Source organism: Lathyrus oleraceus, chromosome 2 (assembly GCF_024323335.1).
Source record: "Lathyrus oleraceus cultivar Zhongwan6 chromosome 2, CAAS_Psat_ZW6_1.0, whole genome shotgun sequence".
Taxonomy (NCBI): Eukaryota; Viridiplantae; Streptophyta; class Magnoliopsida; order Fabales; family Fabaceae; genus Lathyrus; species Lathyrus oleraceus.
The window spans coordinates 377,118,532-377,144,527 of record NC_066580.1 but is presented as its reverse complement, the minus strand read 5'-3'; the positions used below and the strand labels follow the sequence as shown (position 1 = coordinate 377,144,527).

General features: G+C 32.7%; 1 protein-coding gene across 1 annotated transcript; it reads right to left on the bottom strand.

Moving 5' to 3' along the window:
• Positions 1–24,888: 24,888 nt before the first annotated feature.
• Positions 24,889–25,703, bottom strand: LOC127119593 (thioredoxin H2). The gene is made up of 3 exons (XM_051049848.1): positions 25,501–25,703; positions 25,277–25,399; positions 24,889–25,193 (listed from the first exon to the last, which is right to left on the bottom strand). Exons 1-3 carry the CDS (start codon positions 25,693–25,695, stop codon positions 25,050–25,052), a joined length of 462 nt encoding a protein of 153 aa, XP_050905805.1. The 5' UTR covers positions 25,696–25,703; the 3' UTR covers positions 24,889–25,049.
• Positions 25,704–25,996: the final 293 nt, after the last annotated feature.

Sequence of the window (25,996 nt, the reverse complement as noted above, 5' to 3'; positions counted from 1 at the left end):
TCATAGTTTTGTCTCCTCATTCGAATTCCTATAATAATAATAATGCTTTTGGCCTCAAATTGCCCATCAAGCTACATGATAGAAATTTCCTCATGTGAAATCAACAGGTGAACGGTGTAATCTTCACCGATAAAATACATAAATTTGCAGTTAACCCACAAATGACTCAAAAATAAAGAATGAAGTATGTCGTTAAGCTATAATTAGTTTCAATGAGTATGAGGTTTAGATTGTGCAATATTATGTTTTATTCATTTTGTCGCGGTTGGAAAAATTACAGAGTCGTCATAATCTTTTATTTGTTCCTAAGAAACGGGGAAATAGTGATAAAATCTAAACCTAAGGGTGAGACACTAGGGTTCAGGAGTCGGTTAAACAATGGGAAGTTATGAGACACCCCTTACTTCCATTGTACTCAATAAAATCCTCATTTAATTCTAGGATTACTAGATTTTCCTAAGGACATTTTTTTTGCGCATTTACTTATTTACAAGGAATTATTTTGTTATTAAGAGAAAATGTTGAAAAAAGGACAAAGAAAATATTTTTTTGTTATCGTACTCGCTAGAGTGTTACAACTATATGGCTACGTACCTTCAAGTTCGTTGAATGATCAGAGCATCGTAGTTCGTCTAAAAAATGTTTGTTAGTTTGTTGTTTTTAGATTTTTGAAATTTTTTAACGTATCAGGGACAGAGAAAAACTTGTTTTGAAAATGCCTCAATGCACAAGGGCGGATGACTTAAGATTTGAATGAGTTGAATTTGATTTTTAAATTGGTTTGTTGATTGATGAAGTGTGACACCAACCAATTAACTTGATTTTGCAAAAAAATATGCTTTTTAATTTGTGTAAAAAATTAGAGTAAATTATACACATACATTAGTATTTATATAAATTTATGAAAAAAAGGATTTGAAACATTTTGTCTTATAAAGTTATAATCCTAATTAAATTAATTAATTTTTTATTATTCTTAATTATCCTAATTCACTAATCACTAACTATTTTAATTAATCCTAAATGATCATAGAATAAACCGAATAATTAACTAATCTTTAATTATTTTAACTAAGTCTAAATATTTTAGAAATAAACCTAATTACCCTAATTAATGCCTAAATTATCCTAATTGAATCCTAATTAATCCTAAAAATAATCCTAATTGAAATAGCCATTAGAATAGAAAAATTAAAATAACATAAAAAATAAAAACTAAATAAACTAAATACATAGGGGTGTATAATCGGTGGGAATTATAATAGACTAAAAAAGAAAGGGGTGTGAAAAGTATGGGATCGTGGCCCAATGGTTGCTGAAGCCCAACGTGGAAGGAGTCCATAGAGGGAGAGAGTCAACAATTGACTCTCTTTGGATCTCTTGATCAAGATCTGATGGATCTTGTGGCGTGAGATTTCAACCTTTTATTGGGATTACCGGTCAGAGTACGCAAAAGGAACGGTTGTGATGTGAAGTCAACATTGGCATACGGTGAATGTGTGTATATTGAAGTGAGTCAGAGTCAACCAATCGCGTGACCATCGGGGGGCTGCGTGTTGGTGACATGGACGTCGAGGGAGGGGTATAAGACCTTATTCCCCTTCAAAAATGGATCATTTGTGATCCTTCTTTCTCTCTCTTCTATCACTCTCTCTCCCCCTTTCTCTCTATTCTCCCTCTCCGATCAAACCTCGACCGCCCTAAAACACCTCTCCGACCACCGCCTAAATTGTCGCGCAACCCAGATCACGATGAATGTTCATGAACATTCATCCATCTAAGAACCCTAACCCCAAAATTCAAACAAGATCCCATAAACATGAACCTTGGTCGTAACCCCCCACGAACCCAAAGAACCCTACCCTAATCTGCATGAACTCTAACCCTAACATATCAACCTAAGAACCCTAACCCTGACTCATCCCCAAAAACCCTAGCAACCTTCGTACGCCTTCATTCTCGTTCATATCACCCTACCCAAAAAATTCATATGTTCATCATGTGGATTTTTCAAATATTTTATAGTTGAATTTGCTGAACCCATATATGGATCTTTAGTAACCGATTACAACTGAAGTATTTTCTTAAAATATTTAAATTTTTGTTCTTGTAATCAGTTATATGTTTTATGTAACCGATTACAACTGTTTGAAAATATCTAAAATCATCTTGTAACATCATTGCCTCAAATTGGTTCTTTTCATAAGCATGTTATGATGCTTAGTGATGAAAAATGCATAATTTTTTTAGCAACTAAGTTAATATACAAAGTATGATTGTTACTTGTACCTTTTTCTATTCATCAATGTCCATCATCTTTGAAGGTTGTATAAATAATAGAAACAAATCAATATGTAGTAAAGGAGGAATAATTGTTGTATCAGAATGTTATCTTTGTTTCATGTGATTTGCATTACATATATACATGATTTCATGTGATATACATGTACTGTATAAACTAAAAATGGATACAAGGATACATGCATTGAAAGCCTAGCCTATAGTTTGCATATAATAAAAACCTATTAATACAATTGATAAAAAATAAAAACTCGTTCATGGGATTCATCGAGAATTATAGTTGTTGACTGATTAATACCTTTTAGAATTCCCTAAAAATGAACATAAACTCGTTTAAACGAGAAGTTAAAACAATATTCTGACATTCACAAACACACACTTTCTTATCAAGCTAATTTAATGAAGAGATTAGAATCTAAAAAGCTTACCACAATATTTCTTCCATCATTCGTAATAACTGAAATTGTCTCTGCCAAATTAACAAAAAAACACTAGAATCTTAAACCAAAATTACACTTCTTAGCATAACTCAAAAAGAAAACATATGAAAGAAACATTAAAGCAAAAACTCATATTTTAGTTTCTTAAACACAAATACAGACTCATATCAGGTTCATTGGAATCTTTTGGTTGCTAGTCCATTTTTCAAAATTTTATAGTTTTTAACAAAGTTAGTGTGCATAACAAGTTTTAGAAGCATAAGCTCTAGGTAACTCGTGTCTCTAGTGAGAAATAAACACAGGAGTCTTAGAATCAAGACTTTAGTTTATAAAAAGAATAGACTTTGATATTAAAAGCCTTAAATCGAAACGACCGCACTTCAAGAAAACTCTTTGTGATATGATTCAGAGAGAGCTTATCTTCAAAGAAAACTTAATTGCAGATATCATAACTAAATAGTATGTTACCTGGTTTCTAAATTGCAACAACCAACGCTATTTTTCTTACTTTCAATCAAAGAGATTAATCTGATCAGACAATATTCAATTGGAACCTGTGAATCAGCAATCAAGCAAAACTAGATTAACAAGTAACTAACCATAATAATCACATTTCATGAAGACAAATAATAATCTATAATAGAAATGTTTTAAAATGGTATCGAAAGCCAAACACTAATATCCTTATTCTATTTTAATGCTACCAAACGATAACCAATTATAAAAGAGTAAAGAAGAAAAATAAGTAAGAATTTAAAAAGAAAGAGAAACAAAAGAATTCATCCATAATACTGTTAGAAATTGAGATATAGCCACTAAATGACATTGAATAAATCCGAATTGGGTGACCCAAATTATAATATAAACCAAAGAACTAAGAAAATATCATATTCAAAGTACCCAAAAGGCATTCTTCTAAAAGAATATATAAAGAACTTCAACTTAGACAAAAAAAACAAATTAAAGCACAATATTACCTTGAAATTTATGGACTGTGGAATTGTTGATTGTCGAGTAGCAGAAACGAGCTGTATAACGGCCAATTGCGGAACTGTAGATTTTGGACCAGCAGAACAGAGCGGTAAAAAAACTTAATTGAGAAATTCTGGATTGCGGACTTGCGATTGAACGAAGTAAAAATTACGGTTCAAAGGGTTAATTATTAGGGTTCCATATTGATATTGATACTGAAGAGATGTGATTCTTATTTCAAATCATTGCTAGGGTTTGATTTTGAATGAAAGGAAAAAAATTAAAATCAAAAGAGTTCAGAGGAAACTGAATGGAAGGAAGGAATCATAGAAATTTGAAATCGAAGCTTGCAATTTGGAAGAAAAGATTGAATACGACTCACTTAGGGTTTCGTTGAAAGAATTGGAGGAGTCGAATGTGATTTTCTTTTTCTTTTTTAATTCATACAGTAATGTAACATTATTATATTTTAATCATTTTTAAAAAAAGTATTACTATTATTTAACGTGTGCTATATATATATATATATATATATATATATATATATATATATATATATATATATATATATATATATATATATATATATATATCTTTATTTATTTATTTGTTTGTTTGTTTAGTTATTTATTTATAGTAAATAGTGGCGGTTCGAACCGCCATTTTATTATTTATATTATGTCGCTTAATAAAACCGTTGTAATCAACCGTAAATTGTGGCGTTTTAAACTAAACGCCATAACTAAACCTCCATAATTTACACGATTTTTTGTAGTGTTAGAGGATATCTTGAAATTGGTCAAGAAATATGACATGCACTTGAATCCTATCAAGTACTCGTTTGGGGTTCAAGTTGAGAAATTCCTTGGGTACCTGCTGACGAAGAGGGAATCAAAGCCAATATAGACAAGTGTTAGGCTATCATTGATATGAGAAGCCCCACCAATATCAAGGACGTGCAATAACTTACAGGTCACCTTGCTGCCTTGTCTCACTTCCTCTCATGTGCAGGCGATAAGGATTTCCTTTGCTTTGCCGCCCTTGAAAAAAACAGAGGTTCGAGTGGACTGCAAAATGCGATGAGGCTTTATCTAAGATACACTACTACATAATATATTTCATTATAAGGCTTTCACCTTAGCCAATTAAAAGCTGAGGTCAAATGACCTGGAACGTGTAACTTTAATCAAAAAAATAAGTCTTATCCTTCAATTTTTTGAAAAACTGATAAAATATGGAACTTAGGGTTTGAGTTTCAATTCCCAACTCCTGTAGTTTTATGCTTTATTTATAACCAAAATGGGACCCTTATTATATAAATCATCTTTTCCCTATGTTTTCTTGGAAGCCAACGTGAAATGTTGACTAATTGAACGATACATGAAGACCCCAAGTTTTACCTCAGGTGTTTTCCCTTGTTTTCTTTCTCCCAATCGAGATATAAACTATAAACAATATTTTATTTTTTTGACATATGAATGTTAAGTCTCACTCACTTTTCATTATTTCTCATAAACGTTTTGCCCCCTAACGAACAAAAGAAACATCATTCTTAATCTTCTCCACCTAACGAACTAAAACAAAATTATTAATCTTCTCCAAGGAGGAAGGAAGCTCGAATAAGGAAACTGATCAGTGCATTTTGATGCACGTTCTTCCATGTTTGTACTTAAGTATTTCTTCGGTTTGCTTTGATTATTTTTATGTTTTAATGTGTTTTCATAATTTATTTTATTTTTTGCACTTATTTAATTTTCGTATTTAATTTTCAGCATTAGCAGCTTTCACGAGAAAAATCATATCTTGAGCTAGGACTATCGGATTGAGACGTGCTACCAGTCGATGGAAAGCTAAGAAAAAGATCTACAACTTTTGTTCAGAAGTCGAGAGCTGAATAGAACTGTAGCAGGGCCAGAAAGTCTGTTGAAGTTGCAGAATTTTATTTGTATTTTTGTTGGGTCATTTGTAGTGGGCTGGGTCGACCCAGTTGAGTTGTAAAACGGGTATTTGTTTTCCCCTAGGTCTAGCAGCCGTACACTATTGGGAAGGGGACGGAAAAAAATTAATCACTTTCAATAATCACTTATTTTCTGCATTTTAATAATTGAACACCAAATCAACCCCCCATTCGATTACGTTTAATTATTACAAACAAGAATCCTTGAGACGATATCCGAGTTCAATTGTCGCTGTATTACGTTTTTAAAAAATTACTCGTTTTGATCCGCGTGCGACAGAGGATCAAATTGGCGCCGTTGTCGGGGATTCTTGTTTCTTTTAATCGTTTTTAGAGTCATAGGTTTAGTGTCTAAGCGTATAGGTCCTAGTTTCCTCGCAGTTTCGTCCAACTTGCGTATTGGTCTTTTTGCGGTTTGGGATAAAAAAAAAACTATTTTTAAACAAATTGTCTCATATTATTCCGATTTTTTGTTGATTCATTAGGAAAAAATCAGTAATCAAAAGCCTCTATTTATGGAATAAATAATGGACGACACCCTAAAAAATCGAAATTCCTTATTTTTCTATTTTTTATGATTTTTTTTTCTGTTTTGATAGTTTTAGAAAATTCCGAAAAAAATCTCAAAATTATATTTTTAAGTCATTAGATTAATTTCGGTGTTAGTTTATTTTTTTGAATTATTTTTGATCGATTTCTTTCTTTGTGTTTGTTTTTTAGGACATTGTTGGAATTTTCACTATTGTTGCTGTTGTTGCATTGCTGTTCCGTTAGTCCTGGCTACTAGGTCTCGCTGTTCTGAAATTGTTGCTTTTGATCCTGAAATAGAGAGAACTTTGCACACACAACGTAGAACAGTCCAGGCTACCAATAGTTCACCACCCACAATTGAGTCTGATTTTGAGTCTGACTATTTGCATAACTTGTTTGCTTCGGATTCTGAGCTTGATTTTGCAATGGCTGATAATAGAATCTTAAGGCAGTTAGCTGCACCTGATGTGAATTACAACGGTTTGTGTATTGAGTATGATGCTGATGCTGTTCCTTTTGAGTTAAAATCAGGTTTAATCCATTTGTTGCCCAAGTTTAGTGGTCTTGTAGGTGAAGATCCTCACAAACATCTGAAAGAATTTCAAGTGGTGTGTTCTACGCCACTGAAGCCTGAAGGGATCACTGAAGATCATATCAAACTTCGAGCTTTTCCTTTTTCATTGCAGGGTGCAGCAAAGGATTGGATATATTCCCTCGAGCCAAATTCAATTGCAAACTGGAATGCTCTGAAAAAAGTGTTCCTTGAGAGATACTTTCCTGCCTCCAGAGCTGCCTCGATAAGAAAAGAGATATGTGGCATTAGACAGGGTAATGAGTCTTTGACCGAATATTGGGAGAGGTTTAAACAGTTGGTATCCAACTGCCCTCAGCACCAGATCACCGAGCATCTACTCATCCAGTACTTTTATGAGGGATTGTTACCGATGGATAGGAACATTCTTGATGCTGCTAGTGGTGGAGCACTTGTCGATAAAACTCCGGCTGCTGTCAAGGCTCTAATTGAGAATATGTCACTAAATTCCCAATAGTTCACCACAAGAAATAATTCTGTCCAAATAAAGGGTGTGAACGAAATTCATGTATCCTCTCATGTTTCTCACTCCGACAAAGCCTTCGAAAATAAAATGAATGAACTGAAGGATTTGGTGCAGCAGATGATAGTCGTAGGTAAGGCTCAAGCAACCCAACAACTTCAAACACCACCAAGGTTATGTGGCATTTGTACCTCTTCTGATCATCCTACTGATACACGTCATATTTTGCAAGATGATAAGCCTACTGAATTACCTCCAGCTTATGCTGCAGCCCTTTACAACCAAAGTAACAACCAGAACCGGTACAACATTCCCGACCTGTCCACTAATAAGTACCACCCGAGTTGGAGGAACCATCCAAACCTCCGATATGGAAACTCACAAACGAGTCAACAACCTAACCCACCTCAAGCGGCTGCCCCTACATCTTCCGGACCTTCTTTAGAGGAACTTGTTAAACAAATGGCCGTCAACAACCTTCAGTTCCAACAAAGGACCGATGCTAGCATCCAGAACTTGAACACGCAGATGGGACAACTTGCTACTCAAATGAATAACATGTAAACCCAAGGGTCGAACCAACTTCCAGCCCAAACAGTTAACAATCCAAATGGTCCTAATGCTAATGTGAGTGCAATTTCTTTGAGATCCGGAAAAGTTACAGAATCAGCCCCTGAAAAAAATAAAAAAATCATTGAGGTAACTTCTGAACTTCCTACTTCTGAATTGTCTGCTGAACCTCCTTCTCCTTCTTCTGTTGTGATCGAAACTGAAAAAATTAAAGAAAAAGAGCACGTACCACCAGTCCCCTTCCCACATAGAGTTCTGAAAAATAAGAGAATTGAGGAGGGAGACAAAGAAAGAGAGATATTAGATGTTTTCCGAAAAGTTGCGGTAAACATCCCGTTACTTGATGTGATTAAGCAGGTTCCTAAGTATGCTAAGTTTCTGAAGGATTTGTGCACCAACAAGAGGAGGAGGAAGGGAAGTGAGAGAGTCAATTTGGGAAGGAATATTTCTTCCTTTATTCAGCCCCGACCTTCATCTGAAAAATTTACGGGCGAAGGGAATGTTTCAGCCCTCACTATTCCGGTCTTGCCACAAAAGTGCAAGGACCCGGGAACTTTTGCTATCCCTTGTACCATCGGAAATAGTAAATTCGATGACTGCATGCTTGATTTAGGAGCGAGCATTAATGTTATGCCTACTTCTGTTTATAATAACCTTTGTCTTGGTCCTTTGCAGCCTACAGGTTTAATCATTCAGTTGGCGAACAGGAGTAACACCCGCCCTGCCAACATAGTCGAAGATGTCCTTGTTCAAGTTAACGATTTAATTTTTCCTGCAGATTTTTACATTCTTGACATGGAGGGAGAAACAAGGTCCAGCAAAGCTCCAATCATTTTAGGAAGACCATTCATGAAAACGGCAAAAACTAAAATTGATGTTGATGATGGAAGCATGTCCATGGAGTTTGGCGACATTATCGCAAAATTTAACATTTTTGATGCCATAAAACATCCTTTGGAGGAACACTCTGTTTTTCGCATTGAGTTGATTTCTGAATTAGTTGATGACACTTTTTATGATTTATTTTCTCTTGATTTTTCATCTGGTTTTGATGATGTTTATTCATGTTCTGATTGTACTGACACTAACCTTTGTGTTGTGTGTGCTGAGATTGATGCTGCCCTGCAGGCTGACGTATTTCCTACAGGTGAAGCTGTCGCCGATGAATCTGTTTTTGTAGCTGATGCTCTTGATGTTCCTGCTGCCCCAAGCGCCCCATCCATCGAGCAGCCCCCGTCCTTAGAGCTAAAGGAGCTCCCTGAAAACCTGAAATACGCTTACTTGGAGAGTAATGAAAAACTCCCTGTTATTATCTCTTCTAACCTTGATTCCGATCAAGAAAATAAGCTTTTGCAGATTTTAAGGAAGCATAAAACGGCATTTGGTTGGACATGGGCTAACATTCCAAGTCATATCACCTTCACGTGTCCATTTGACACTTTTACTTTTAGAAGATTCTTTGATCCTGGAATAAAAGGCGAAGATACTAATAAAAATTTCAAGTTCAATGGACATTACCCAAAGCTATTCCATGACAACCCCACTTTGGAAGAAGAAAATGTAGAATATATCTCTTTGGGAAAGGCTGCTTATGTGATCACCTATCCTTCTTGACTACTCGGGTGTGTTCATTCCTCTCTCTTCTCTCTCTTATTTTATGTTTGTTTGTTTCATTGAGGACAATGCATATTTTAAGTGTGGGGGAGGGAATACTTTATTTTCTTTGTTTTTTTTCTTTGTTTTGTTTTGTTTTTGTTTTCTTGCTAAAAAAAATTGCATATTCTTGAAAGTTTTAGGCTATAGATTACTTTGAGTCGAGTTTGCGGAGACTTGAGAAAAATTCACAAGATCGGTATTGTTTTAACACCGTAAGTCTCCTGCATATGGAAATTGAGTTGAATTTTTATTATGTTTTAGCCGTACATTCGCATCCTCTGACAGCTCTTGAGTAGTTTATTTCAGCAGTCGACACCATCTCACACACACTCTACGCAGAGAAGCCGATGAATATAAGTGAGTGTTCCGAAAAAGAAAAAAAAAGAGAAAAAAAATAAAGGAATGCACCTTCTAAGTTTGTTGACCCTCACCCGGTCACTTAACCCAACGGTTGTGGAACCTTCAAAAAAAAAGTTGGAAATAAGACTCGTTGTTAGTTGGTTCAGCGGTTTCTGGTGTCGAACTTGGTAGGGCGAATTACGGTCCGATCCCCCGCAACTACAAGTGAGTAAGCAAAGGGTTATGCCACTTAAGTACCAGAACCCCGTGCAAAAAAGGATCAGAGTCACTAACCGGTCGCCTTGCTATGAGTGTATGGAGATAACGGGCTTAATGTGATTGCGCCTGAATGAAAAAGAGCAAAAGAAGGATGAATAAGTTAGGCTTTAATATAATAACATGATTCGAGTTGATTTGTATATTCTGGAGGTTTATGTCTGCATAACTGTGGATTAGTGTTCTTACAATGTCCTTAGTGTGCGAGATTAGTATCTATCGAAGCAAACTTAACCGAAGATGACTTGTAGCCTAGAATGAGTAACCGTTGATGTGTCTGTGTTTTGTTTTGTTTTTCATTTTGCTCGGAGTGCAAAAGTTCAAGTGTGGGGGAATTTGATCAGTGCATTTTGATGCACGTTCTTCCATGTTTGTACTTAAGCATTTCTTCGGTTTGCTTTGATTATTTTTATGTTTTAATGTGTTTTCATAATTTATTTTATTTTTTGCACTTATTTAATTTTCGTATTTAATTTTCAGCATTAGCAGCTTTCACGAGAAAAATCATATCTTGAGCTAGGACTATCAGATTGAGACGTGCTACCAGTCGATGGAAAGCTAAGAAAAAGATCTACAACTTTTATTCAGAAGTCGAGAGCTGAATCGAACTGTAGCAGGGCCAGAAAGTCTGTTGAAGTTGCAGAATTTTATTTGTATTTTTGTTGGGTCATTTGTAGTGGGCTGGATCGACCCAGTTGAGTTGTAAAACGGGTATTTGTTTTCCCCTAGGTCTAGCAGCCGTACACTATTGGGAAGGGGACGGAAAAAAAAACATTGTTCATGTATGAATTTGAGAGCTTGCAAAGAATGACTATGGAGAACTAATTTCCCAAGAATCAATTCACTGTAATCGGATGCCACTTTGAGGTTCTTTTATAATTTTCCATTAATCTGTTCCTTTGAATTATATCTATAATCACAATTACTTGCTTAATTTAATTGTTTTTACATGATAAAATTCTTTAATTTGATTGTTGTCTGCTTTGAATCAATTTCGTGATTAGTGTAGCTTTTGCATTATCGCATTCGATCATATTGTGTTTGCTTAATTCGCAATAGTTTTAATCCGTTTGCTTTACTCAGAATTCAGGGACAGACTTCGTATAATTGTTATTGCGCTTGTCAGTAGCTTTTGTAATCGAATAGGATCAGACTCATTTAGGGATTTGGAATTTTATAGGGATCAATGATAAGTTGGAAGATGATATAGTGGGTTGATTCGTTTCAGCTTATTCAAATAATCACTTTCAATAATCACTTATTTTCTGCATTTTAATAATTGAACACCAAATCAACCCCCCATTCGATTACGCTTAATTATTACAAACAAGAATCCTTGAGACGATATCCGAGTTCAATTGTCGCTGTATTACGTTTTTACAAAATTACTCGTTTTGATCCGCGTGCGACAGCGGATCAGAAACCCAAACCTCAAACCAACACATATCTTTGACTCTCTCATCACACTTATGGTATGTAAAATTTTCTCTATGACTCTACTAGTTATGTTGTTGTTGTCATTATTGATGTTTTTTTCCAGGTATTTGTAGGAGTAGTTGTTGTTTAATGTTATTGTTGTTTTATTGAGATGGAATATCCATTGTTATTGGTTGTGTATGACTTTTATTTTATTTCTGAAGTTGTATGTGATTATGGATTGTAGTTGTATGAAAGCCAATAGATTAAGTAAAAAGTATGAGAATAGAGTGATTCACGGAAAAAAGATTCTTGGCAAAATGGGATTTTTTATTGTCCTTGTAAAAAATGCGAAAATAGACAAAAACATCCAAAGGATGATATATTCAATCATTTAAATTGTAATGGACTTATTAAAAATTACATAAAAGAAACAAAAAGGCCCCGTAGAGAAAAATATTTGAAAGAAGAGACTGGTGTTCTTTGATCTTCCATATTGGTGTAGCCTCGACGTAAGACATTATCTTGATGTGATGCATGTGGAGAAAAATATATGTGATAGTTTGATTGGAACACTTCTCAAAATTAAAGGAAAGATGAAAGGTAGTAAGAAATCTCATCTATATATGATGGTTATGGGTATCCCACAAGAGTTATCCCCAAAAGAAATAAGAAATAGAACATATTTTCCCCTAACATGTCACACTCTGCCTAAGAAATAAAAGACATTTTTATGATTATCTACAGGGTATCAAATTTTCCCAAGGGTACTCGTCAAATGCAAAGAAACTTGTGTCAATGAAAGATCTCAAACTAGTTGGCTTAAAGTCTGATGTCATGTCTTGATGTAACAACGTTTACCTATGGCTATCTGTGGCATTTTCCCAAAAAGTGTAAGGATGATTATAACTAGATTGTGCTTATTCTATAATGTGATATGTACATGAGATTGCAATTATCTTGTGTCAATTTGAGACGTATATCCCTTCATCATTTTTTCGACATTATGGATCACTTAATTATTCAACTAGTTAGGGAGATTAGATTTTGTGGTCCGGTTTATTTAAGCTAAAAGTATTTGATAGAGTGATACATGAAGATCTGTAAAGGTTATACAAATAACCATCGTCGTCTAGACGCTTCGATCATTGAACGATACATTGTAGAAGAAGCTATTGATTTTTGCACAAACTATGGTGCTAGAGGTACTTAAGGTTTAAATGTTAAGACAATGGACCAAGATGTAATATTCAAGCATATTTTATATATTGAATAACTTTGATGAAGTTCAACCTTACTTGTGCGCTCACAAAAGTCTTATCAAGGAAAAACTCCCTGGATGAGTGAATAATTGATGCTGATATAGCATAACAAAAATAGCATAAATTGGTTTATTGAAAGGATTTCTAAAGAGAGTAGTGTATCAGAGACAATTAAATAGATTTCACATATGCCTAACTTTAATGTAATAACTTGGAGGGCATACAATATTACTAAATTTTCATTCTATACAAAATCAAAGGATGATCAATAGTACCTTGCAAAATAGTGGAATTATGGTTGAAGGTGAATCCATGTACTTCTCAATTTCCAAAGATAAAAATCTTGTACTGGAATCACAAGTGTGCTTTGGGGTAATTGAGGATATTTTTTATATTGATTATGTTACATTTAAATTTCCTTTATTTAAGTCCAAGTGGACTGATAGTAAAACTGGTGTAGAAACTATAGGATTAGGATTCACATCGGTCGATCTTTGAAAGGAAGCTTATATGAACGAACCATTCATCATGGAATCCCAAGAAACATAAGTTTTTATGTCGTTGTCCCTTCTAACACTATATGGTCAATTGTTACACAAGGAAAACATATTCATTATAGTGATAAAAATCAAGATTCAAATTGTGAGACCCCTTCTTTCGTAACACATGTATGTCTCTCATTTGTCGAAAATAATTCAGAAGATGTGCATGTTATTTGTTATGATCATTAAGAGAGGATATGAGAAAATTAGTAAGTAAATATTTTATATGACTTAATAATATATATTTATTCATTTTACATTTTTATTATTTTTACTTATATTAATTTTTTCAAACATGTAAAGACGTCGAAGGATAACATATGTTACATGTTTTAGAAGTAAAAGTTTGAAAATAAAAAACACTTAAAGTAAGTGTTATTCTTTGTGACATTCATGTATGATTATAAATTATTTATGTTAGTTGTAATTATTGATACATGTTGTTGGTATTAAATTGTTGTTAATGAGATTGAAGTTTGAATGTTGTTATTGTTGTTAAGATCAATGGTTTAAAGATTTAATGTTGTTGTTTTTGGTTATTGTCATACCCTAATTTGTAACTCTAAGATCCCACATATTATTTGCATCCTTGCATACAAACAAGATCACATCTTGATCCTCCCATATCTCATCTTTGGGTTTGCTTTTTGCAGGGATCACCAAACACCTTTTCTTGGTATTTTACCTTTGTGTTTATATGTTCATTACTTATCTAACCACTAACCAAAATATCAAAAATATGTCTTGTTTTCTTTAAGTTTATTATGCAAGGTAGGGATTTTCATCAAGAGCATCAAATATGGTTCCATAGCTAGGGTTTTCTTTGATTCCTTAACAAAGTGTGGTCAACCATTGATTCTCAAGGGGATATATCTCAAAGCATGATATCTAAGGTTTTCAAGCATCTTTCAATCTCATTTGGATCAAGAGCGTCTCAAGGTCTTGTGGTTTATTTCTCAAGAAAAGTCAAAGGTTTGTGTGTTTATTTTCATGCCTTCTTCAACAAGCTACACTCAAACTTTGAACAATTCAACCAAGATACACTCAAGGACACCTTATTTTTAGTTCATAAGATCATCCATGTACTTTTAAATGAAAGAAAAGTCCAAGTACACAAGTTTATTCCAAGAGGTTTGACAAAAAAAAGTCAACATTTGAAGTCAAAGTTCCAAGGATCACAACTCCTTCAATTATTAACAATTTTGAATGATTCTTTTTTCATATGACTCTTCTCAATATCCTTTACAAATTATATCTACATGACAAGATCCAATTATGCTTGGAGGATCATCAAAAGTTTGGAGATATTATAGGTCATTTGTGGACTTAGTGGAATTTGACCTATTTTCATCTAACTTTTCTCAACTGTCACGGTTTATAAATTCTTCAATTTTTAACATTTGAGTCTTATTGTTTTTTCACAATATTATTTGTGATGCCCTCTACGAGTTTGCTTCAAGGATCAAACTCAAATTATGCTTGGAAGACCATGGAATTCATTGAGACATTACAAGTCATTTTCAGTCATTTGGGACTTAGAATTTATAAGTTACATGACCAATTTTTCATGCCAACTTCAACATGCCATAACTTTATGCTCAAGCATCCAATGCAATCTTTATAAGAACATTGTAATCTTTGATATGATGTCAACATATTGCAAAAAGAATGGGATCAAAAATCCTCTTGAGTAAGGTGCCCCATTAAGTTGAACATGGTGACATGAAACTGAAGAAATCAACATGGTCCGAATTTGAACTCCACTAATTCTCATTTGCAAGCCAAATCACCATGAATTTTGGATCTAAACATGTTTAATCAAGTCTCCATTTATTAATTGACTCTTAAAATGTATGGTTTGGCTAAGTTTTGATGGATTACAAGTCACACTTTTCACATATTCTGATCAAATTTATTTTGCACGAATTAAGCTAGACTCCACACGTATTTGGATCCAAGGTATTTCAAGAGCAACATACTTTGATACCATGAATTACATTTTCAATAATAGAGTCAATCAAATTATCCACAACTCAGTTTTTTATAAACGTGTTAAATACATTAAGATTGATTGTCATCTCACTCATTCTCATCTTTACCATGACATAGATATTTTTTCATTTGTTTCTTTTTTCGTACACATTTTCATTACTTAATTGACAAATTAAAATCCTTCATGTTAATACATCCTAAATTAGAAAAAAAATATTAGATAATAAATAATACTTTGTGATGCAGCTTTTATATATATATATATATATATATATATATATAATGATGCTTATTAGATATATCTCAACTTTATTCTTTCCTAACAAAACCCTAATACTTTCTTCTTTGTGATGCAGCTTTTATATATATATATATATATATATATATATATATATATATATATATATATATATATATATATATATATATAGATGCTTATTAGATATATCTCAACTTTATTCATTCCTAACAAAACCCTAACTACGTTCTTCTTTTTCATATTTTTCTGGTTTCCTATGAATCAAATATTAAATAATATTATTGTATTTTTTGTAAACTCATTCATAACAATAAGCAATATTTTAAACAGCAATGTTATTCTTACACCCATTTTGTACACTAATACTTACACCGTATACACTATTCACCGTATTTATACGATTATTTAATAAAAATATATATTTTATGAACAATATCATGAACAGTATCTTTTGAATAGTATTCATGAAGAGTAATTTTAAATGGGGAAACAAAATTGATTAATAAAATATAAGAAATTGGTTAATGAAGTGATGAAGCTCGTCAATAAACACATAACTATTTAAAATAATTTTTAGTGTAAAATAAAATTGGTTAATGGAGTGATGAAAGTGGTTAATAAACATTCAGATATTAAAAACGTTTTTTTATAATAAAATAAAGTTATTTAATAAAATATAAAATATTGGTTAATAAAAATATAAAATTGATTAATCATATTAATTTTTAAAATAATAGTAATAGTTTATATATATATCAAAAATATAAAGCTATATAAATTGAACCTAGGTCCTGATCCATGGTATTCATGAATGTTATGGATGTGCTGCTTTGTTAAACATGTATTTTGATTCTGTTCATATCCATATGATTTCATTTTTACTAATTATTATGCCTTATTATTTAATCTTTGAATTAAATTTGTGCATAAATTAAAATTGATTTATAATGTTATTATTTTGTTAAAAAATTGTATAAGAGATCTTATTTATTTATTTTTGTTCTCTCATATAATTGAGTTACTATGTCTAGTGATCGTTATAATTTTGATTAATTTGGATTAGCCACAGCATCCTTAAATTAATTGAGATTTTTTTTAAGGTTTTGAGATCACATAAATTATTAGACATAAAATTATAATTAACTATATGTGGTATAATGAATTTTATGCTACAGGAATTTTTATTATATTTGTATGATTAATTGGGATAAAATGTCAAAATATTTTCATAACTTGCCCACAGGAATTATGAATGGATACATAATTTGATAGTTTTATCATAAAGTATTAATTTTGGATAGAAAAACAAAATTATATCATGCACGTAAAGTGTGAGGTTTGAAAAATCTATCGCAATTTTTTTTTAAATCTTATTACATTAAAATTTAGCCCACAGGTAATTTTTATGTTGCAAGATTTATTTTATGGTATGTTTATATTGATAATACATACAATTTGAATAATATTTATGCCTCAAATTTTGACATCAATTTTGTTTATCTTTTTAGTTTCTCAACCTGCTAATTTTTCTGATATCCGATGTGATATTCCCGAGCTCAGAGGAGATAACTATAAGGTGTGGAAGGAAAGAATTCTCCTCCATCTAGGATGGATGGACATAGATTATGCTATTAGGAAAGACGAACCACCTGCAATTACAGATGAAAGTACTCTAGTTGCAATCGCACTATATGAGCGGTGGGAGAGATCCAACTGGCTCAGTGTGATGTTCATTAAGACTAAGGTCACAGGTGGAATACGTGGTTCTGTCGATCAGCATGAGAATGTCTGTGATTTGCTGAAAGCCATTGACGATTAGTTCGTCACTTTTGAAAAGGCTTTGGCAAGCACATTAATTGTTAAATTTTCCTCCTACCGACTCACTAGTGTGAAAGGTGTGCGTGAGCACATAATGGAAATGCGTGACATTTCAGCTCAACTTAAGAAACTTGAGGTTGATATGTCTGACTCCTTCCTGGTGCACTATATTCTGAACTCTCTTCCGTCTGAGTATGGGTCTTTCAAGATCTCCTACAATAAACATAAAAACAAATGGTCAATCAATGAATTAATGACCATGTGTGTTCAGGAAGAAGAAAGGCTTGTAATGGAACAGAGTGAGAGTGCATTGCTGACAAGCACTCGCGGGAAGAACAAAGCTTTCAAAACTGACAAGTCACAAGCCAATCAGAAAGGGAAATTCAAAATACCACCGCAAGGTGATATCAAGAAAGAAGCAAAGTGTTACTTCTGTAAAAATGGAGGACACATGAAGAAGGAATGCCCTGGATTCAAAGAATGGCTTGAGAAGAAAGGTAATTTATTCTCATTTGTTTGTTATGAATCTAATATGACTGATGTTAATATTAACACCTGGTGGATTGATTCTGGATCAACAATCCATATAAAAAATTCCTTACAGGGTATGCAAAACCTAAGGAAGCCAGTGGGAAGTGAGCGGATTGTCCTATCAGGAAGCAGGATGGGCTCACATGTGGAAGCTATTGGAACTTGCAATTTAATTTTGAATAATGGTTTTGTTTTGAAATTAGAAAGGACCTTTTATGTACCAAGTTTCTCACGAGACTTGATTTCAGTTTCTAGACTTGTACCTTTTGGATATTCCTTTAATTTTAAAGACACCTTGTTTGAATTATTTTATAATTCGGAATGTGTTGGGAATGGTATATTTTCTGATGGTCTTTATCGTATTAATTTACAAATTGAATCCATTTATAGTTCAATGCATGTTCAAACTGGCACTAAGCGGTATAATATTAATGAGAATTCTTCTATGTTATGGCATCGGAGATTAGGACATATCTCCATAGAGAGAATTAAAAGGTTAGTAAAAGATGGGGTACTTAATACTCTAGATATTGCTGACTTTGAAACTTGTGTTGACTGCATTAAGGGAAAATAGACCAACATGTCTAAGAAAGGTGCCAATAGAAGTTCAAGTATATTAGAAATAATTTATACAGACATATGCTGTCCTGATATGGATGCACATGGTCAGAAATATTTCATCACTTTCATAGATGATTACTCACGATATATGAATATTTATTTTCTTAACAATAAATGTGAACCATTGGATGCCTTCAAAGTCTTTAAGGCTGAAGTTGAGAACCAGTGTGGAAAACAAATAAAGATAGTGAGATCAGATCGGGTGGTGAATACTATGGTAGATACACTGAGAGTGGACAAGCACCTGGTCCATTTGCTAAGTTTCTTCAAGAACATGGGATTGTTTCCCAATACACCATGCTCGGTTCTCCGAACCAAAATGGTGTTGCAGAAAGAAGAAACCGAACATTATTGAACATGGTGCGGAGTATGCTTAGTAACTCTAATCTTCCTAAATCATTGTGGAATGAAGCACTAAAGACGGTTGTGTATATTCTAAACTGGGTTCCGTCCAAGGTTGTCCCAAAGACACCATTTGAGTTATTTAAAGGATGGAAGCCGAGTTTACGACATATGCGCGTTTGGGGATGTCCGTCTGAGGTGAGGATTTATAACCCACAAGAAAAGAAACTAGATCCGAGGACCATTAGTGGGTATTTCATTGGATATGCCGAAAGGTCTAAAGGTTATAGATTTTATTGTCCATCTCATACAACTAGGATTGTGGAGTCAAGAAATGCAAAGTTTCTTGAAAATCATTTAACTAGTGGAAGCGATCAAATCAAAAAATTCAATTTCTGTGCATGATCATATAGAGTATGAACCTTCCACTTCAAGTAATAGATTGGTTACTATTTACAACATCCCTCAAGTTCAAATGGATGTTGATCAACCAATCATCGAGACTCCACAAGCTACTGATGATCCAGTAAATCAAGTTGGTCATCAAGATGATGAACAATTAGTTGAACAACTAGTTGAACAACAAGATCCACAAGAAAATGTTGATCAAACATTAAGAAGATCTACTAGGACAAGAAAATCAGCTATTCCTAATGATTACATTGTGTATCTACAAGAATCTGACTATAACGTTGGAGCTGAGAATGATCCTGAGAGCTTTAGACAAGCCATGAGTTGCAAAGAGTCAAATTTGTGGTATGATGCCATGAATGATGAAATGAATTCCATGAAAAACAATGACGTATGGGATCTTGTAGAGTTACCTAATGGGGCAAAGGCCATTGGTTGTAAATGGGTCTTTAAAACCAAGAAAGATTCATTAGGCAACATTGAGAGATACAAGGCCAGACTCGTTGCTAAGGGATTTACTCAAAAGGAGGGAATCAATTACACTGGTACTTTTTCTCCTGTATCTAAGAAAGATTATCTTCGTGTCATCTTGGCATTAGTTGCACATTTTGACCTTGAGTTGCATCAAATGGATGTGAAAACATCCTTTCTTAATGGTGATTTAGAGGAGAAGGTTTATATGAAAAAACCTGAAGATTTCTCTTCTAATAGTGGTGAGCATTTGGTTTGCAAGCTTAAGAGATCCATATATGGTTTAAAACAAGCCTCTCGTCAATGGTATCTTAAATTCCATGAAACGATATCTTCATTTGGGTTTATTGAAAACCCCATGGATCAATGTATATACCAGAAGGTCATTGGGAGTAAAATTTGTTTTCTCATTTTGTATGTGGATGACATACTACTTGCAACCAATGATAAAGGTTTTGTACATGAGGTGAAACAATTCCTCTCTAAAAACTTTGATATGAAGGATATGGGTGAGGCATCTTATGTCATTAGCATTAAGATCCACAGAGATAGACTTCGAGGAATTTTGGGTCTATCACAAGAAACCTACATCAATAAAGTTTTAGAGAGATTTAGAATGAAAGATTGTTCACCAAGTGTTGCACCCATTGTCAAGGGCGATAAATTTAATATGAATCAATGCCCAAAGAATGATTTTGAGCGGGAACAAATGAAGAACATTCCATATGCTTCTGTTGTTGGAAGTCTTATGTATGCTCAAGTATGCACAAGGCCCGACATTGCATTTGCTATTGGAATCTTAGGAAGATATCAGAGTAATCCAGGTATGGATCATTGGAAAGCTGCAAAGAAGGTGTTGAGATATCTTAAAGGAATAAAAGAATACATGCTAATGTATAGGCAGACGGACAATCTTGATGTGATCGACTATTCAGACTCCGACTTTGCTGGTTGTATTGATTCTCGCAAATCAACATCGGGATATATTTTTATGATGGCTGATGGAGCTATTTCATGGAGAAGTACTAAGCAAACCTTGGTTGCTACTTCTACTATGGAAGCCGAGTTTGTCTCCTGTTTTGAGGCTACTTCTCATGGTGTATGACTTAAGAGTTTTATTTCTGGGCTTAGAATCATGGATTCTGTTTCTAAACCTCTGAAGATTTTTTGTGATAATTCAGCAGCTATCTTTATGGCTAAGAACAATAAAAGTGGAAGTCGAAGCAAGCACATCGACATAAAGCATTTAACCATTAGAGAAAGAGTTAAAGCTAAAATAGTAGTTATTAATCACATTAGTACTGATTTAATGATCGCTGATCCTTTGACTAAGGGCATGCCACCAATAAAATTTAAGGATCATGTAGAGAACATGGGACTTGGGTCCTCCTTATGATTGTATACATACAGTTTATTAATAAAACTCTTATATTGTGATGTTTTCTCATTTTCATGCGCACATCAGTTTGAGAAAATATGTTACATCTGGACCAAGAGTAAACATTGGTTTATTCATCAAGTTAGTTACCACATTACAGATATATACTTGAAAACAGACATGTTGTAATACATAGATGAGACTACTCGCTTTAAGAGGGACTATCTCTATGATTCACATGTTTATTTCTTAAGTAAGTTTTCCATGACTCATTCAATAATCAGTTCTATGGACCAAGTGGGAGAATGTAATGGTTTCTTATTTTTATTATAATAAGTATTAATAATAAAAAACCAATTTAATGTGGTCCATAGTTTTGAGATTTTGGTTCTGAAAAGGGTATGATTTATTTTGGTTTTAATGTAAATTGATATGACCATTTAATTGGGTGGTAATGAGTTTTAATGGCTTTCTTGATGGTAGAATCAAGCCTATAAATAGTCTTTGGTCCCCAAAGCTTTCTCTCATCACAAAAGAAATGCACAATCTATATTGAGAGAGCAAGAGCTTGGAAGAATCAAAGGTAGCGCACTCACAACACTGCAACAATGGCTGGAGGTAAAACCTCTAATTCTATTTCCGCATATTGTTTTATTGATATTGTTGTTCTTTTGTTATCAGGAACATAGGATCAATATATATATATATATATATATATATATATATATATATATATATATATATATATATATATATATATATATATATATTAATCTAACATTACCATCTTTAACCACTTTGGATCAAAAATGTACATTGGGGGTACACACTCCTTGAAATCTTAAATAATCGGCCCCGAGACACATGTCATGATTTTACTAAGCGTTCGTCATCCTCCTAAAAACAATTCAACACATTAAATCTATCTTTTCTCGCCCCCGCGCAATCGAGAATATTTTCACAAACGAACAATGTTAGTTCATTTTATCTTGATACAAACAAACACTTAAGCCTCCAAATGCGAGCATACAAGCAATGTTTAACCGCTAGAATGCGACCTAAATATTTGTTCACTAAAACCAACCAACCAACAGTCATTTCCGGCCAAGAACTATATATATTTTAGTTTTCCATCGCACCTGGGGATACGTAAGATCAAGATTTAATGTCTCGTCAAACACTATAACAAAAAATTCAAAATATCTTTGTCTTTCCTAGAACTACATAGCTTTGAGTTCTCCGTCGCACCTGAGGATACGTAGGAGTAAGACTCACAATCTTGTCAATCACCCTAATAACTAATTGTGTTTACAACCTTTTCTTTTTCATTTTCAACACTTTCGATAACCTGAAGAAAATAATAAATGAAAGCTAACATTTGATCGCAAGTCTAACTACCTTCCCCTTGCATAATTGACTCATGAATCTGAATTTGATTGCGGCGACTATTTTCTTTTTCTTGTAAGGGTTTTATTGATATTTTTCCTTTCCTTTTGCAATAAATAAATTTTGATGGCGACTCTATTATCATCTCGAATGTGTCAGCGCTTGTGGAATTTTTCACCCGTGACATCGGGGAGTTCAAAAGGTACGATAAACATGTCAATGACCCTAACCAAGATTTCATTACATAGGACTCCACTGCTAAAACCACAAACTCTCTTTCTCATCAAGCTACGACAATGAAACAAGATCATAATCATTTTGAATAATTAACATCTTGTTTTTATGAGGCGTTTAATCAAATAGATAACATTCATATCATTTATAAGAACAAAAATAATCAAGTCTAGTACGCTTAAGCTTTGAAGAAATACTTATGATTTTCTTTGAACGATGATCCAGAGCTTTGAAAAAAGATAAAGAGATGTGAAGTGAAAGTTATAAAGTTTTCTTCTTACTCTAGCGACGTTGAAGCTAAATTGTGGATATGGGAATGTAGAATCCCTCATCCGAGTAATCTTATTGTGCCGAGGATGTTTGTAAAGAATGGTTTAGCTACTTCGTGAATATTGATGTCATCCTTGTTTGAAGAAGGATCGGGAGAAGGCCATATGGCAAATCAATGGTGATTTAGGGTTCAAATGGGTGACAAAGAAAATCCATAGAATTTTAGGATTTGATGGAGGTGAACACAACAAATTAAGATTTCAAAGAGAGTAAATTTTGAATGAAAGAAGATAAGTTAAATTTCTTTAAGATTGGAATGAATTTGTTGTTAGCGGGAACTTGATTTCATCAAAAATCAAATGAACAACGCATGAGATATTTGAGGATGGAATAGATGTTTTCCTAAATTGTTTTTTTTCCTGTAATAACGTTTTTGTCGTGATATATAAAAAAGTTCTAATAAATTTAGAATTTAATTGATATACACTGACATTGTAAAGATTTTTTACACTATCAGTTAATCACAACCACTGATCTATTTAAAAAATTTGACTTTTATTTTAAACATTTAAAAAGTAATACAAACGGATGATTGTGATGCATTGACAATGTAAAACTTTTTACACTGACAATGCATAACAATTAATATCATAAATTTATCGTATTTGTTAACTAGCCCAACGATGAAGTAATATTTTAGGTATCCAAGGTCTCAAATTTGAGTCTTATTAATATTCGAAAATTGTGTTTTTATTTTTATTGTTTTATTTATCACTTTCTATGATAGTGTTTTTGGTAAAGCGTTATCATAAATCCAACATTGAAATAAATTTTTAGATAATCCAAAGTTCAAGTCTATGGTTGGCATCCAAAAAGAGTATTCTTATTGTTTTACTTATCTCTATATATAATACTGGATTAGTTTGTTTTGTTTTTTTTTTAAATGATTTTTATAGGATTACATATTTTAGTGTAAAAAAAGTTTATAAATTTTTTTTTCATAAAAGTTTTAAATAAAAATTTGATCTAAATAGTTATTCTTAAAATGTTATTTTAAGTATTTTATCATTTTATCGAAACTTTTTTTGAATATCAAAATTTCAAAAAATCACTTAATTTTAAAGCTATTTCAAATTACTTTTCATAAAAATCATTTTTGAAATATAACTTTTTAAGAAAATTGTGATTTTGACTATGTTTTGATCTTCAATAATGTATATTTATATTATACAATGAACAATTCAATCTTTTAGTTTATAAAAAACAAATTTAGAAAAACTTATAATATTTTAAAAAACGCTTTTGTAAAATCCGTTTTCAAAAATATTAAAAGAAAATCTATTTTTTTAAAGATAAAACAAACTCACCCGCTATTGTAGACTTAAAATGGATTTTTTTTTTAATTTTAACCTATAATTACGTTTTTTATAAAGTGCTATTATATGCTAAACAATTTTTTAATCTACAATAACTGATAATACTATCCGACACAAAAGTGCTATTATAAGTCTTAGTGTGATGTATTTAATTAATAGCGTTTTACGAACAAACTATTAAACATTGGTAGTTATATAGTAGTGTATTCTCACATTCAACATGAGTCTATTACTTTGTCATTCCTTTCTTCTTTCCTACACTTTTTTGTTTCTCGATTATTTTCAATACTTCAATTTAAAGAAAAATATTAAATAATATGACATACTTCGGGTTTAATTTATCTATGTCTATTATATATTTCTCAACTTTCGTCATTCATAATAGAACCCTAACTACTTTATTCTTTTCTTCTTTTCTCGTTTCCTATGAATCTCCAATACTAATGTAGTTTTGTGAGACTCATTCATAACAATAAGCAATATTTTAAAATATTAGTTATACATTCGAACGATACACATGCATGGATATTGGTCAACACTAACATAGTCATACTCATGACAAACAACAACACCAACTTCTTATTTTCTTAAAGGCATATAACTATATATGTCATGAAGTCATCTCATCTTGACTTAATAATTATCACACACTCAAACTCCTCCTACGTTTCTCAATCATCTTCTGTAACTCTTCCTTTTTAGCTCCAACAACTTTTTCAACCACTTTTCCATTCTTAATTAGAATAAATGTTGGCATTGCTTGCACCTGAAATGCACTTGCCACCTCCTGTTTCCATTTCATATCATGAATATTATATTAGTAAAACGTTGCATATAGTTAAAGATAAAGATAATTAAAAGAAACTATACCATTAACTCATCCACATCAATCTTAATGAACTCAATATCTTTGTATTTTGCAGCAAATTCTTTGATAATTGAGTTCATATATTTGCAAGGTCCACACCAAGCAGCCGTGAAGTCAATCACCATCTTTAACGAAATAAGAAAAAATATTAACCACCTCATAAAATACAAGAATTTCAGATTAAAAATAAGAAAATTAAAGGTAAGTTAATATCAACATTTATTACCAGCTTGTTTGTTTTTTTGGAAGCCTCAAAGTGAGCCTTCCATTTAGCAGTGGAATGGAAGGTGAGGATGGGAGATGGGTGTGATGATCTCTCAACAACAGACTCTATATTGGAGACGTTGGCTCCCATATTAGTTAAAGAATTTGTGTAGGAATTGTTGTTGTTGTGGTTATGAGTGGATTTTGTGTAGGACATTAGATCGAGTGACAATGTATTTATAGATCAAAACAATGATATTCTAATGGAAACAAAAAGGGAAATTGAAGAAAAACAGAAAAAAGCAAGAATCAGATTCTTGGAGGTGGCCATCTGGCTACTAGCGAGTTTTTAGTTTCATCCATAAGTCTTACTAACTCCAACCTTTTTTTTTTTTTACCACGGTGTCCTTTTTTGAAATAATATTCTCAATATATCTTGTTTTAAAAATAATTTTTCAGAATGGTTCACTTTATTTTTGTGACTCGTCCGTTCAAAGGACGAGTTGTTGGAGCACAAA

Bases quoted from the DNA above. Each gene is read 5' to 3' on its own strand.
- LOC127119593 (XM_051049848.1), bottom strand. From the start codon at position 25,695: ATGTCCTACACAAAATCCACTCATAACCACAACAACAACAATTCCTAC. The intron at 25,400-25,500 runs GTAATAAATGTT...ATTTCGTTAAAG, and splicing joins CCAAAAAAACAAACAAGCTG to ATGGTGATTGACTTCACGGC. The intron at 25,194-25,276 runs GTATAGTTTCTT...AAATGGAAACAG, and splicing joins TTGATGTGGATGAGTTAATG to GAGGTGGCAAGTGCATTTCA.